The sequence below is a fragment of the Thunnus maccoyii genome, chromosome 13, assembly GCF_910596095.1.
Source record: "Thunnus maccoyii chromosome 13, fThuMac1.1, whole genome shotgun sequence".
NCBI lineage: Eukaryota > Metazoa > Chordata > Actinopteri > Scombriformes > Scombridae > Thunnus > Thunnus maccoyii.
In genome coordinates, this window is record NC_056545.1 from 21,819,580 (window position 1) to 21,836,819 (window position 17,240).

General features: G+C 39.3%; 1 protein-coding gene across 2 annotated transcripts; it reads right to left on the reverse strand.

Annotated features, from left to right (window-relative positions):
* Positions 1-6,559: 6,559 nt before the first annotated feature.
* fam76b (family with sequence similarity 76 member B) lies at positions 6,560-13,963 on the reverse strand. 2 transcript variants are annotated; one of them, XM_042432044.1, is made up of 10 exons: positions 13,414-13,963; positions 12,450-12,514; positions 12,281-12,335; positions 11,995-12,150; positions 11,728-11,912; positions 11,539-11,589; positions 11,361-11,438; positions 11,076-11,208; positions 10,868-10,969; positions 6,560-7,705 (listed from the first exon to the last, which is right to left on the reverse strand). In XM_042432044.1, the coding sequence occupies exons 1-10, from the start codon at positions 13,498-13,500 to the stop codon at positions 7,616-7,618; spliced, it is 1,002 nt and encodes a 333-aa protein (XP_042287978.1). In that variant the 5' UTR covers positions 13,501-13,963; the 3' UTR covers positions 6,560-7,615. The 2 variants fall into 2 exon arrangements, with proteins under 2 accessions (XP_042287978.1, XP_042287977.1); XM_042432043.1 differs by having other exon boundaries at positions 11,076-11,211; positions 13,414-13,961.
* Positions 13,964-17,240: the final 3,277 nt, after the last annotated feature.

The following is a 17,240-nucleotide window of genomic DNA, read 5'->3' on the forward strand; positions in this document are numbered from 1 at the left end:
CTAATGTGATGTTATGCTTGTCTTCTTTTAATGCTGACATCAGTTTTTCCTTCTTTGCTCCTCATAGACACCTACACTACAGTAGCACATGTTGAACAGATTCAGGTTGATTATAATGCATGCATGATCCAGTTGAGTGTTGACCTATTTTATGAAGTGTTTCATTAAGTCCTGTGTGCCCTATCATTTGGACAGGAAATAACTGCTTCTTCCCTTCAGTTCCTGCCCAGTATCAACATGTTTTTGTATGTTATAGAGATGTCTTCCAGTGTCATTGATATCCCAGGATTTTTGCCACACTTTTTGCATTTGACTTTTAAGGATAGTTTTGACTTCAGTTTTACATAACAGAACCTGCATAATTAGGAAAAACGACCTAATACAAATTAACAGGGAAAAAATGGTAGAAACCTCAGCAAGAGCAATAAAAGATGGATCCCTCTTCCAGGACGGACAGACATGCAATAGATGTGTGTACAGAATAGACCAAGATAAGATTAGATATAAATATAGAAATAGAGTATGGAAAAGAAGATGACAAAATTACAAAAGATTTATAATATGTATGAAAATTGTGATCAAGAGGATGCTGAGCAACTTCCAGGTACCGCCAAAAACAGAATAGGACCTGAGCCAAATGACCTCTGTTGCCATGGAAACCTGAGAAGAGGACAGACTACACATGCACACAAGGGAGACTCACATACACAGACAAGAAACTACACACACAGAAGAGAGGGACAGACAGGACATCATTCACACAGGAGAGAGAGAGAGACAGGACATCATTCACACAGGAGAGAGAGAGAGACAGGACATCATTCACACTGGAGAGAGAGAGACAGGACATCATTCACACAGGAGAGAGAGAGAGAGAGACAGGACATCATTCACACAGGAGAGAGAGAGACAGGACATCATTCACACAGGAGAGAGAGAGAGAGAGAGACAGGACATCATTCACACTGGAGAGAGAGAGACGGGACATCATTCACACAGGAGAGAGAGGTTGCTACGTTACCAAAACTGTTGGGAAAAAAGACTTTCAAATTAAACATCCTAAAGGAGTCACCTGAGACACTCATTGCAGACTTTACAATAACAGAAAACCACAAAGTAAAGACAAATCTACTGTTCTTCACACACAAACCAAATGCATGGCACACAACTTTCACAGAAGCCTTCATGCACACAAAGAAGACTTGAAATAGCAAAGGAAGACAAATCTCTGTCTATGAAGCTGGAGACACATCCTGCCCAATGTTGACTATTAATGTTTATCATAATGGTACAGTCATGGTCCAAGGATCTGAAAACTGCCTGGATAGTTTTGAACATAATTTCTAGAGCATGAAAGTAGAGGCTGAAAAGAAAGAGAGGGAAAGCTCAGCACACTTTGAGGCAGACAACACAAACAAGACAGAGAGCTTCACCACATCCAACAACCCCTCAGTTACTCTTTCTCCTGAGACCACCCCTAGATTCTCCAAGAAAGAGTCTCACAGAAGGACTTTCAGTGTTGGAGAGGGAATTCATGGAGTTCAGAGAGAGAACTCTTGTCAGCCTGCATCAGAAAACCTCCAATGACTGACCAGAAAACAAGACCCACACTCTGATCCTCCAGCAACGGGACCAAATCAGAAAACTACAACAGGCCATGAGAGCTGGAGGAGATTAACCAATCGCTAAGGATGATGCTCTGGACAATAAGGGAGGAAATCACCAGCATCGACCAAAGCAGAACCAGGCAAGAACTACAGGAAGAGGATCATCACCAACCCATAACCCCTACCCCCCCCTACTCCACTCCTACTAACCCTCCTACTCCCTGTCACTCAGATGTCATCTCAACTCCCCCTGAAGTCATCCCTCCCCTCCCTCTTAGACCCCCAACCTCCTCAATATCCTCTACCCCTCTGACTCTAGGCCCACCCACCCCTCCAAAGCCCTCAGAAACAGACAACAGACTCAAAATATGCACACACAACCCCCCCATTACCCCTGTTATCCCCAGGAGCACCAGAGGTACCCCCGCACTCTCCAGGAGCACCAGAGAGATCTCCACCCTCCCCAAGAGCATCAGAGATACTCCCACCCTCCCCAGGAGCACCAGAGGTACTCTCACCCTCCCCAGGAGCACCAGAGGTACTCCCACCCTCCCCAGGAGCACCAGAGGTACCCTCACCCTCCCCAGGAGCACCACAGGTACCCTCACCCTCCCCAGGAGCAACACAGAGACCAACAGCCTCCCCAGGAGCACCACAGGTACCCCCGCCTCTCTCGGGGGTACCAGAGATACCACCACTCTCTCCAGGATAATCAAAGGTACCCTCACTCCCTCCATGAGCACAAAAGGTACCCTCACAATATCCATGAGCACAAGAGAGACACCCATCCTCCCCAGGAGCACCACAGAGACCAGCAGCAGCATTCCCACTATCAGCGGCTATACCCTCACCACCACCCTCATCAGTCTCACTGAGCCCTTCACCAGCAGCAGCAGCAGCCCCCTCGATCACAGCTGTCATCACCAGTGGCAGAACCAGCGACAGTATTAACAACAGGAAGATCATCCTCATAAACAGCCACAGTCACATTACAGTCATACACCCCCCCCCCAAAGAACTCCCCACACAGAGACACCTACACTGCAGTTGCTTCCAAAACAAAGATTCCTCTAGAGCAAAACCAGTTAAGAGACATTATCTATTCATTTGTCACAAAGTTAATACGTTAAAGTCAAATGTGTTTGGTTGTATCTTGAATACTTCATTGTGAAGCACTACATATTTAAATGAGAGAACAGCATCTTTTTCAGTTAGTAGTTGGAATTTTCAGGGATTGATCTCTTCAACTTTTGGATTGAAGACTACAAATCCTGAATTTATAGATTATATAAACAACATCAATCTAATTAACATGGAGACACGACAACATCCCTTCAAACTGTCCAAGTAACTATACTGAACCCTCCTTAAAATATTCCCACATAAAAAATGGAAGACAATCTGGGGAATAATTATTTGGTATAAATTGGAACATCACAAATATATATCACCAGTAAAAAAAGGGAAAACTCATATTTGGCTAAAGATCAGCAGATGACTTCTCGAAAACACTGAAGATATTTATTTGTGTGCTGTCTATTTACTGCCTTAAAGCTCCCCACATTATTCAGAGGAATATCTTCATAAACTCCAGAAAGAAATACTTCATTTCCAGTCGCTTGGCTCTGTATTGTTATGTGAGGACTTTAATTCCAGAACTGGCAAGGAGAATGATTTTATTGATACAGATGGCAATAATCATTTAGATGTATCTCCTTTATACCAACCTCCTGTTACAAAACAAAGGCATAGCTATGATAGTATAGTGAATAAGAGTGGAAAAGAAATTTTACAAAGCCCTAGGATTATACAGTGTTAATGGTAAGACACGAGGAGACTCCCTGAGCAGGTTTACCTACTGCTCTGTGTTGGGAAATAATGTCATTGATTATGCAATCACAGATCTTTATCCAGGAAACATAAATGCATTCACAGTCTTACCACAACATCCCATATCAGACCACAATCAGATAACACTGTACTTTAGAGACCCATATCCACACACATACCCCTGATGACAACCTGCTACGTCTCCCAAAACACTACAAATAGACAGAGAAAAGTCTCACTGATTACACCAAATCATTTAACAACACTAACATCCAAAACATGCTAGATAACTTTCTATGTAAACAATACCCGATAAACAAAGATAACATAAATCTGGCCACAAATGATTCTAATCATATATTTATGAAATTGGCAAAAGAGTCCAAAATTAAAAGACCAACCCCCAAATCAAACAAATAACAAGCACAAGAACAATGGTTTGACAGTGAATGTTCCTTTTTCAGAAATCTCAGAAACCTGTCAAACAAGAAACACAATGACCCTAAAAACCAAGAATCACACCATGAATACCACACAGCACTTAAACAATACAAGAACATTATCAACAGCATTGCAATACAGAATGGCAATGTTTGGAAAAACTATTTCTCAAATTTATATCAAAATCCAGAACGCTATGGTTTAAACACACATCAGAGGTCCACAATTGACAAATTGAAATGATTAGAAAATACAATAAAGGACAACCAAAATGCTTTGGACAGTCCAATTACAATGGAAGAGCTACAAGAAAAAACTGGCTGATTTTAAATATGTAAAGGCTTGTGCTGTTGATGGTATCAGGACAGAAATGTTGAAACACAGTAGCAGTAAACTTAAAATGGCTGTATTAAAATGATTAAATTTGGTATTAAAAAGAAGCATATACCCTGCCATTTGGAACAAGGGACTGATTAGTCTTTTTAAAAACGGAGACAATCTTAATCACAATAATTATAGGGGTGTCTGTGTAAATTCTAATTTGGGGAAACTATTTTGTAGTATATTAAATTCAAGAATACTGTCCTACCTTATTGAAAGCAACATACTAAATCCCAACTTGGCTTTATACCCAAACATAGAACAACAGATCACATATTTACTCTCCATACTCTTAATCCAAAAATATGTACACCAAAAAAATAAAGGAAAAATGTATGCTTGCTTTGATTTCAGGAAAGCTTTTGATTCGATTTGGCACAATCTTTTTTTGTATCAGTTACTCCAAAATGGTATTGGAGGTAAAATATATGACTTAATTAAATGCAAATACTCAGAAAATGAGTGTGCTGTAAAAATTGGACAAAAAATTACAGAATTTTTCAAACAATGTCACAGGGTCCATGAAGGTTGCATTATATCCCCAACACTTTTCAACATATACACTGATCAATTATCAAAACTACTTGAAAACTCTCCAGCCCCAGGACTTGACTTAGGAGGAAACAAAGTTAAATGTCTTTTTTATGCAGATGATCTATTACTGTTATCACAAACAGAACAAGGGATCCATGATTACTGTGTTAAGCAAAACTGAGCGATCAGAGCAAATCTAGATAAAACTAAAATTATGATATTTAAAAAAAAAAAGAAAAAAAAAAGCAGGATCATAAACTAATGAATATCATTTTATTTTGGGAGGGACAACATTGAGTCATACAACAGAGTATACACACCTAGGCTGAACTATCGCTGCTTCAGGCATTTTGTCAAGGTTTTAAGTGCATTGGCAGATAAAGCTTGTAGAGCTTATTACAGTGTAATAAAAGTCCTCCTCTAATTAAACCTCCCAATAAAGATTTGGCTTAAAATTTTTCAAAGCGTTATTGAGCCAATCCTTTTAGATAGAAGTGAAGTTTCACACAGGAGAGAGAGAGAAAGAGAGAGGGGGCATCATTCATACAGGAGAGAGAGAGACAGGACATCATTCACACAGGAGAGAGGAAATGGCAGCAGGGAGGCAGAGTGGTCCCAGGATGGGTGTTGGTCCAGCAAAGAGACGCCTGAGAGAAAAGAACGAACAAGGAGAAAACAGGGAGGGGGGATGCCTGGACGCATATGTCCTTGTGGACAACAAACAGAAGGTTAGAGAGATGCAATGGAAATGCAGGTTTTTAATTAGTAGAGCTTGATAAATTTATTAAGACTGAGACCGACCAGCCGCACAGTACAAGGTCAAACATTCAAATTCTGTTTTCCCTATTATTCTTCACAGTTTTTAATTGTTGTCCTTCCTTGGTAATGCATTTTATGTTTTGTAGCTAACTAATAGTTTATGTTCTCTATTCAATAAATTAGTCATCTATTTTTCAAATGATTATAAACAATATGTTTCATGCAGGGCCACACCAACATCTTCAACAACTCTGTTTTTACTTGTGTTTAGTAATTCTAACTTTAACCCCTCATCTGTGACTAGTGAGGCCCATTAAAACTACAAATGCAACCATCGCTCCCCAATTAATTATAGGGTTTCCTTTATCTATCCATAACACACTTAATAAATGTGGTTTCTAACTGAGGGCGCCTGCCACAAGCTCAGAAAAGACATTGAGATCTTTCTCAATGGTTGCAGACTTCTCTGAGGACAGAGTCTGTCTGTGGAGACACTTACACTTTTCCAATCCACAAAACTGTTTCCACTGTTTCTTTAAGGAGTGGAATTTTCCGCATGTAGAAAATAATAACTCACCATAACCAGTTACTCCAAAAGATTGTATGCATAAATCCTCTTGTGGGTTATTTGTATGTAGAATACATCCCTTTTAGAAAGACTACTCATTGACTTGGTGATGTGTATCACATATGAGAGAGATTTTATCCTATCTACTCCCTGGTCAACAGGTTTCAGTATGAAAACAAATTCACTGTAATCTGACTTTTATCTGGGTGGATATTTACCAAAATGCTCTCTTCAAGCACACACCTTAGCATTCACAGGACAGGGTGTATTGTGAAATCAAACTAATGTCATGTACTTTAAGTAGTGGTGAAAATGGTTTGTATGGAAGCAACATATTCCTAAATCTGCAGTATTATGACATAACTATAGAGGTCCTAAACATCTGAGATACATTTTAAACAGTTAAACAGCTACATATAAAAAAAAAACCAAACAACAATAACAGTTTAGCCAGTTTTAATAGTTTTAAAACACTTGGTTTGGAAAAAAGTACAAAAGTGATCTTGGACGCCACAGTATGAAACCAGTCCAATAATGCAAGGTGAAAGGTGTGTTCCTTTAAAAAGCATCTTCTACAGACATGTTAATTTCAACTGGCCTTACCATACACATACTGTACTCACTAAAACAGATACAAGCAATAGTTTAAATACAATGGCTGATCCCAGGAATACATTTACAAGTGATTCTTAAAAAACTAATTAAAAAGGGGGGAAATAAAGAAGTCTGACCACAACGCCAACTGGTATCTGGCAGTAAAATCATGCAGTATTACAATCGTTCCACTAAAGAGAAACAGCAAAGCACTACAGCTGTCACACAGTGAGAAAGAGGGCAGCCAAGAGGTGTCTCTTTATCAAACAGCCTTTCAAAATGTTCATTGGTTGTTTTATGAATTGTTACTGAGAGAGTTCTCTAGCGTCGAGCAGCAGCTCAGTGGTCACCCTTCCCACGTTTGCATACATTGTAAAGTTGCGCAGGGTCTCCGTTAAGGAGAACGTGTCTTCCACAATCTCATCCATTTAGAAAAATATAACTAATTGCTATTGAAGAAAACCCCCAAAATGTGGGATATTCTCTTAGTATGTTGTGAGGAAATAAAAAAGCTAAGAAATACAGTTGAATAAATAAATTGCATGACATCCATAAAAGTTAAGTGGATACACTGAGTCGACAGAATGCTATCCACATATGCACACCATGCTTTTTGTTTTGGCCCGGCAGTGTTAAAAACGAGGGCTCCATCCTCCATCCAAAGCCACACCCTACGATCCAGTGGAAAAGTTGCCATAAAATATCTAAAATATGTTGACATTTAGAGAAAGGTTTCTTGTTCTTTGATTCAACAATTGATTCCCATGTACAACATGGTCTCTGGCTTTACCAATTAAGAAGTAATCGATGCTGATGGCAATGAGGAAACACAGGAGGGAGACTGTCACAGTGTTAAAACAATGAAGCCGCTCTGTGTTGTTACCCGCTGGCCGGCCTATTGTTAGGGCAACAGCAGTGAACTTCCTGTCCGGTCAAACTTTTTTCCTTTTGAGAGGGCAGCCACTTGTTTCATCAACTCTCTGTTCTTGGCCTGTGGAAATAAATGATTGAAAGTGTTAGAAATTATGCATACGGTTGCAGTTTTTTGATACCTTAGTGGAAGCTTTTGTAAAATCCACATACTGAACACTACAATTAACCTGAAATCTTGTGATTTAAATGGCAGCAAACAAACTAGTTGACTTAAGGAAATTACAGTTAATGAGTGTCTATTTTTACCACTTACTAGTCATTCATCTGATGCTACAAGCTAAAGGCTTTAAACCCATTTTAGACTTTCCTCAACAGCACCTTTGGTGCATCAAACATATGGAGCATATCAGCCTCAGGGTCACTTACAAAACAGCAACCATATTAAAAAGGTTAATGCCAGGAAATGGCTCAACTGACGCACCCATTGTGTCCATGACAGAATGTGAACTTATGCAATGAGTGCATCATCCATTTATCACACTGACACATCCAGCACAATTTTGATATAAGCACTGATGCATTTTTAAGTAATAACCAAACAGTGATACATGATTTAAGCTGATATAACATGCACCCCTAGTTGCCCATAAAAAAAAAAAAAGATCTGAGATCACATGGGTATTTCTGAAAACGTTGAGCCTGCAGTGCTTTTTATAGTACAGCCACAGTTTGGACGCTGCGTGCAAAAACTGGGTGGCTGTTGACAAAAAGCTACAGGAGGAAAGACTTAAAAAGATGGTTGTAGATTTTTCAACTATTTCAATGACATTCAATGATTTAACAGATAGGGATTGTTGAACAGTGCGACTACAACATGCCCCTCTGTAATGTTATGTAACCCTATAAACTAAAATCATATCTTGAGCAATAGTCAGATGGGCATGGTGTTCAGAACACTGTGTGCTGAACAAAGTTAACAGAAGACATCTGTGATGTTAATTGTTTCTCTATTACGAATCATGAATCAGTCACTAAAATTACAGAGAAAGGTGTGTCTACTCTCAGGCATTGTCCTATCAGGCACATTGAGTCATTTTGGACTTCCAATAAAGATGTTTGCATATATAAACAAAAATAATCCAATATGATTTCATGTACAAACGAAAGTTATACTTGGAAAAAATTCAGGAATGTCAATTTAGATGGGACCAGTTTAGCACGAGGTTACTTCTACTGACATTTAACTGAGACGAAAGAAAGAGTGGCATGTCACAAATGGGTAGGACTCAAACTTAGGACATGCTTTAGCAATTCACCACACCTCCTTGAAACCTGCACATCACCCCAATAGTGAATTGAACTGATTACCAAACTAATTTACAAACTTTTATAAATTAATATAACTCATAAAAGCTTCTAAGACATATGACATTTTCCCAAAATATATATTAATCAACAAACAAAAGTGTCATTAAAATCAGATACAGTGACTACAGTTTATATACAGATGGGTGACAAATTAAAGGAAAAACCAACATAAAGTGTCCGAGTAAGGTGTTGGGCCACCACGTGCCGCCAGAACGGCTTCAATTCGCCTTAGCGTTGATTCTACAGTCTCTGAACACTATTGGAGGGATGAAGACCATTCTTCCAAAAGATATTCACTCATTTGGTGTTTTGATGATGGTGGTGGAGAGCGCTGTCTAACATGTCAGTCCAAAATCTCCCATAGGTGTTCAATTAGGTTTAGATCTGGTGACTGAAGGTCATAGCGTGTGATTCACGTGATTTTCATGCTCATCAAACCATTCAGTGACCCCTTCTGCCCTATGAATGGGGGCATTGTCATCCTGGAAGAGACCACTCCCATCAGGATAGAAATGTTTCATCATAGGATAAAGGTGATCACTCAGAACAACTTTGTATTGATTTGCAGTGACCCTTTCTTCTAAGGGGACAAGTGGACCCAAACCATGCCAGAAAAATGCCCCCCAAAGCATAACAGAGCCACCAGATCTCCTCACTGTAGGGGTCAAGCATTCAGACCTGTACCGTTCTCTTGGTGTACGCCACACATGCACTCGCCTATTTGTCGAGAATATGGTGAAGGATGACTCATCTGACTATGTCACTTTTTCCACATCTCTGTAGACCAGTGCCTATGGTTTTTGCACCACTGGATCCTTCAAATGTGCTACGAAAAAGTCTGCTAAAAGCTACTCAGCTCTGTAACCACTGGCTCTACATTTTATCTCGTGGTCTTCTCATGAATGCAAATAGTCTTGTTTTTAAATTGGACAAACATACATTAGTCATTTCTAGTTGATGTTATGAGTGTGTGTGATGTGCTATTGTGTGTAGCTTTGTATTTTGTATTATGTGTCCTGTGTGTTTTTTGCTTTGTACAGTTTCTTATCTTGCTTTTATGTTTTAATTTTGACCTGCCGAAGGGACTGCAGATGAAAATTTACTATATGCTAGCCAGTAGAGTATATTAAACGGTAACATTTATGTTTAACACTGTACACAGTACCAATAAATATATAAATGTAATGAGGGGTTTATGCACTGCAATCCTACTGTAATATCCCTCTCTATGTAATCGTCAACGGACTGTTCTTGCTGACAGTCTCATCACGTCCTGCATTGACTCTTCTGTTTTTCCCTACATATCACACTAATGCACGAGCATCATGGTCATCAAATGTGTGCCGTTGACCACATTTTCCGACCCTATTTACTGATGTCACTCCCATAGATCTAAATGCCGATGTCATTTCTGTCACTGTTCCTATTGAAACACCTGCCAATTGAAGCTCCTGCCACCCATGCCTCAACAATGAACCCTCTTTCAAAAGTCACTTAAATCTTTTTCTCTTTCTGTCTTGATACAAAATCAGAATCAACTGGGTCTGCTCAGCATTTTTATACATGCCATAGAGCATGACTGGGTGTTAATTGCTTAATTGTACCATGCAGTACACCTGTGTGGATGCATCTGCATTTGTGCTGTTTCTCCACAGATAGATAGATAGATGGATAGATGGGTAGGTAGGTAAAGCTTGGAGATAAGGAGATGCTGACAATTTTTGTAACATCCACTCGTTAGCTTGGGGATGTTTTAGAGTGGTGGAAAAAAAAACAACACAAGAGCATTTTCACATGATATTCCACAACAAAGGTTTAATGGAAGTCAAGTATGACGTGGGAATTATTGAGCACATGCTGGTGTACAAATGAGCACTGGCGACACAACACGTGTGTGTATGTAGTTTCCTACCTGCTGTTGTTCCATAGACTCTTTGTGCGATTTCTCCATTTGGTTCATCTTGACCCTCATATTGGATTCCTGGTACTGAAAGTCTGCTTTGAGCTCTGTGAGCTGGAGTAGAATTCAATAATCAATACTCGAAACAAAAACAAGCTACCGACAGTGATGCATCTTTGATTCATTAGAGCTGGAGGTCGGATGAGGCTGATGAACCTACCTTACGATCCTTCTCTAGAATGGTCTGATCCCTTTGCTGCAGAAGTCTCTTCAGTGACATAACTTCCTCTTTCAGTTGGCTGATGAGAATGAAGTTGTCCGTTCCTCCTGAATCCATAGACTGGGTGATGGAACTACTGATGGGAGAACAGAGAGAGCATGAAGCCAGTAATGAGAGGGGTAGTCAACATGTGGAGGAAAGATGTAGGCAGGATTATGCCAAAGGGAATGACTCTTTAAAGTCAGAATTGCACCTGATGGTTACCCAAACAAACAGTTATCATACCTGTCCCCGTTGGATGGCTTCATCTCCAGTTTTGGTTTCTTCTTTGGAGTCTCCTTCTGGATTGAAGACGATTTATGGCTGCAAAGAAAATCAACAAGTCAATCTGGGCCCAAAAACTCCATCAATGCACTGTTTTCTGATGTACACGCTGCAGATCAAAGGAGGAGGAAAGTTTTACCTCTGCTTCCACAGTCCCTGCTCCTGCTCGGGACTCAAGCTCCCACTCAGCCTGTGAAAGATAATTTAGCTTAGTGAATATCAACATATGACCGAAACACAAATCTTCTCACTATTCTGTGTTAAAAAATGAACAATCTGATTGAGCAGCATGGGAACGGAGGGAGAAGTGACACAACGGAGGACATACTTGTGGTGAGAACTGCTGTGTCTGTGTTGGTGGTGGTGGTGATGATGGTGCGGTCTGGAGTGGTGGTCTTTCTCATTCAAGGACGAGGAGTTGGAGGAGCCAAAGCCCTTCCTCTGCTCCTTAGTCTTCTGCAGGACACGGCGGTAGGACAGAGTGCAGAGCCAGCACAGCAGTTTCCCATCCACCTGTAAGACAACAACAGTAGCTCATAAAACTTTCAGTTATACATCTGCTGCTAAATTAGACAGTATGCTGTCTGGTTTATACCTTTCTCCTGCCTTCCTCCTTGCGGTCAAAGGCGCATTGCTGTTTGCACTGCTCACATGTCTGTGGAGGTCCATATTTTTTTTCTGAGTTGGTACAACGCTGGCACTTTGTCCCAATAAAAGCTGCAATGATGTTACAGTACTGGCAGGGTTTGGGCTGTAAAGACAGACAAGAGACAGTGTTAAAAGTTCAATTTACGCATAATGCGCCTTTAAACAAATATGCAGCAAGTACAAATGGAAGCAACAAATACAACTAGAGTTAAAGCGCTTCGGGAGAAACTCACTGTTCCAAACTGTTTGACGTTTTGGGCACATTTCTTGCAGATTGTATTGGTTTTACTGTAAAGAATAAATAAGGGTTTACATTCTAAGCAAATCACATAAAATACAAAGAAATTCACAATTTTACAACAAATAAAATCTGAAATTCGTCTTAAGTCGCATGTGTCTCACCTTTCCTGCTGAAACTCAGATCTGCAGTATGTGCACTTCACTATCGGGTGTGCAATGCGACACTCCTGTGGTGACAAAACAAATGAATATCAGGTGTTTTCATGAGTGTAAATTGTGGTATTGTATGATATCCACTAGACACTAAAAACAAGACTGCCTCATTAGTTGTTGTTTCTATCAGCATGACTTGATGTTTGTTGTGTAACATCCTCTTGGCTACAACATCTGTGCAAGTACCAACACCTGACAATTTGGTTGTATATACACCAAACTGCTTCTGTGTCAGTCAACCCAACAAATTATGGGCAACGTAGGGAAAAATAAGCACAAATAAAAAAAAAACCTCTATTGGACAACTGCAACCTTAACCATCATTCTCAAATATTTATAATTTCTTGATAGAGAAATTGAACTGTAACTGTATTAGTGTTCATCAGTCAACCCTGTGATTTAACTTTCCTGTGCAAATAAAAAAAAACTGATTTGTCAGAGAGAAAAGGACTCTCTGAAGTGCTTGAAGAGAGTGATAAAACTGTCCATTGGTCTGCTCTTCCTGATAAAAAAAGAATCAGTGCAGATTGAGTGAAGTAAAGAAAAGTAGGAAGAGAGAGATCCCCCAGAATAAGTTTCTTCTAGTAGAAAAAAAAGTCTGTACATTTGAAGCTTTGAGCAACAAGTTGGCAAGTATGTACATTAATGGCAATTATTAAAGGTATAATTCTAATGTCTGGCGGATAAATATTCTGCTTGTAATTACATAGTGAGGAAGCGTTATTACTCCTTAACAAACAGCACAGTGTTTACAGGTTGGAAAGATATAAGCTGTTACATAATCTGAGCCTGGCTGCTTGTTACAACATGACACCCGGTCGGCAATAACACTCGCACATTGGAAGTACTTAAAACTCAGGATTGTTTGTAGTGTCTCGCACACACATACACAAACACATACACACTCCCAAACCTTGCACAGCTGCTGGCCCTGCGACAGCTCTTCGAAAGGATACCGCTGGTTACACTTCGTACAGGCGTACAGAGCCGACGTTGCCATTCTCGCCCAAATAAATGTCACTGAGCTAGAAGAGGTTAGCGAAGTCCAGCTGCAAACTGAACGGATTAACGGCGCTATTTCCTCTCTAGCCGCTTGCTAATTTAGCACGCAAACACACACACACACGGTAGCTTGCTCGGCTAGGTAGCGTAGGGCAGCACCGAAATAGCTTAGGAAGCTGGAGGGAGCTGAGCAGCAAGCGAGGAACAATAAACTCCAAATATCTGTGATCTCCCTCCGCTCGCACGATATCCGACCAGGCTAACTCGAGGTCGATCGTTAGCTGTGCCGCAACATAAGCAATCCGTCGATACAGATCTGGCTATTTCTATTAAGTTTCCACTGTTCTCGCCAAGAAAAGGTATTTTCCTGTTTTCCTTCTCTCTTTTTGTATCAACGCCGTCGTCGTCGTCGTCATGTAACCGGAAGTGACCGACGACGGCTGATCGCGACACAATATCCGTCCGCGGGATTCACATTTTTGAAATGCTCAGAGCCAATCAGATGTCAGGATTCATTCTCCAGGATCACACAACTTGCAGAGGTTTAACATACACTGTATATAATGTATATGGTTTGTATATGTTTTTATCACTAAAGTAAATACACAAATTAGATTTCTGTAAAAAATGAAGACACAACTAAACATCTATTTTATAAATGTCAGTATACATCAGGGTTCTGGAAAAAAGAGTATTATTTTTGACACTCAAACCAACCATTCAATTAAGCTGGAAGCCAAGGATGTTAAACTGTAATAAACTTAAGTTGTTTTTTTTTTTTTTTAGATTTTTTAGATCTTTAGATTTTAAGGTAGCGTAAGGCTGCCACCGCCTTTCATAACCCAGCCTGGTCTGGTGTCAGAGGCGAGAATATTCATCACACAGACAGATATATGGTACAAAAAATTAGCCTTTATCGAAGATACAAAGTCATTATAACTACAACTAGACACCCCAAAGCAAAACCCCCCACAGAGGTCAACCCCTAATAGGCTCAGGTGGCCACCCTACAACCCTGCAACACACAGCACTGCAAGTGAATTAGGATAAACGTTGCACACACCCGGAGAAACACTGCACACAGTATCAAACACACAGCAATCAGTACACGCCACACTAACCAAACACAGTATCAAAATACACATCAATCAATAAGGACCACTACAAGCTGTAGGCAGGTCAGAACCATTTCTATCAACAGAGGGAGGCAGAGGGGCCTCTTAATGGGCCCTTGGCAGGGTGACAAATCACTAAAATCTATTTTTAAGATAAAGTATACATAGACCAAGACGAAAAAAGACAATACATAAACATTAAACATGAAAGTGTTTTAGACTTATCTCGCCCTGGTCTGGTGACAAGACCCTCCTGTGGAACGCGAACCTGGAGTCTCCTGAAGAGCCAGGCAGCGGCCACAGAAACACTCACTGCAACCACGAGGGTCCAACTGCAGCACCTCAGACCTCTCTCCTCAGGCCCCTCAGACCTCCCTCCCCAGACCTCTCTTCTCAAGTCTCTCAGACTTCCCTTTTCAGGCCTCTCAGATCCCTCTTCTTAAGTCCCTCAGACCTCTCTTCTCAGGTCCCTCAGACCTCTCTCCTCAGGTCCCTCTCATGCAGACATTACCGCCCCCTTCTGGTCGGGGGATGTATTGTATTTTCTCTCAGAAGTCAACTGCCAGGTCATAGTTCATAAAATACAATTATATGAAAACTATATATTAGAAATCTAATTATAAATATATTAAGACTATATATACTGTAATATATATTACAAATACTGAAATACATCAATATTAGTTATTAAAATAATTACTGATGCATAAATATCCATGTATTAATATTATTAATATATTACTTGTATGATAAAATCCACAATCTTCCATTACATTGATAATTGTCACTCCACTTATGTAAAACCTATCGGATTAGAAAATTACTAATTCCAGGGTAACTGCAGGCAGTAATTGTATTTATATACAGTCAATTGTCCAAGCACATCTTGAAAAAAAGAAAACAATCACAACACAGTAGGCGGGCTAATGGCTCTAAACGCTTTTATTCTACCGTTACATAACATGTTCATCTTTCTTCCATCTTCATAACATTTCCAAAATCCGGCATATTAACAATATCTTGTAATCTTGTGAGATGGGCCTCATCTGTGGAATGAAACATAAATTAATCATTCATTCATTAATATCTGAATATGATATAGCAATACATGCACAATCAGTGACCAGTTAGCATAACTAAATGACGGACATACTACTTGCAAGATATCTAACAGTATATGATGATAATAATAATAATGATGATAATAATAAGGATCAGGAAAATGAGAAAGAAAACTCAAAGTATTTTAGTTATATAGGTAGCTGCTGATCACACATTGTAAGTTTATTAGAACAGCAATTATTGGAAAGCTAAGTTAGTCGCTGGCGGCTAATGAGCTACCAACAGCTGTATGCAGTAAACTGCAAGCTAATGTTAGCTAACTTGCTAACCTCAATGGGAATTTATACCGGTAAGCTAATAGGCTAGCAGTCGGATTCAGAATGCATTTTCAAGCTTTTATGTGGAATTTGCCCAAAATGTTAAATAGTTGGATTAAAAAGCTAACATTTCTTGTCCATTGAGTAATTTTCAACACAAATTAAAACATCACTACAATAAAGTATGACCATTTGACTAGTTTACCAGTAAGCTAAACCAATTTATCTTGATAGAAAGTTATCAATCCGAAATATTTTTTAATACATACAAAGGAAAAATACTTTAAGTGAAAAACTGTTTGTTTGACACTTTGTTTTCTCTTTTTGTTCTTCATGCTTGTTTATATGTTAGTTTTTTGGATTTGACTGTTTTCAGTAAAGTTGAGGGAAAAATCATTAAAGTAATAGCTACAGTAAATGTAAATCAATAAATACAAGCATTTAGACAATAATGTTATTAACTGTTTTCTTTTTGAAGATTGTTTTACATGTAATTATTGAGTCATTAATGTGACGTTACTTTTTTTCCAAATGGAAACCATCCCAATTCTTTCCAAGTCTGCTAATTCTCAATTTAAAAAATGTTTTTAAAGTTTTAATAGTTTGCATAGGTATATGTCATATACAAATAAAACTCCTGGTACTCACAGCAGTACTATAGTTAGTGCTGCACAGTGGAAAGTATTGTGTCGTGTATATTTCTGGGCTGCACTGTGTTCCACATTGAACCTTTGTACATCATGAGCACTGCTGGACAGTACTGTGTAGTAGTTTTGTGTACTTTTACAAAGGATGTATACTTAGTGTGTATGTTTTTTTTACTGTGTATGTTAAGTTTTTTTGGGATAATAATAAAGTTAATCTAGTAGGTGGCATAATATTAAATTATGCTGCAGGTGTTAGTACTGTCCCCGAGGCCCTGATGGTCATAAAATAGTCACAAGTCAAGATAAATACGCATCTCTCAAATTCTATAGTATGTGGCCATGAAGGTAAAATTATCATTATTAAAAGAACTCCAAAAACCCTGAAACAAACAATGAGTGAGACTCTTATTACAGTGGCTATGCTGGTAATACCTGTACTGTATGTTGATTATATTGTGTTTATTTCAGGGGTAATAGCGGAATTATACTTATAATTTTGTCAGTGTATGGTAGCGCTTCTGTGAATCTCAGTTTGGCCTCTTCCTACAAGGTCCTGTTAAGAGAGTGTGCTGTATATGACATATAGTGTCATAGTAT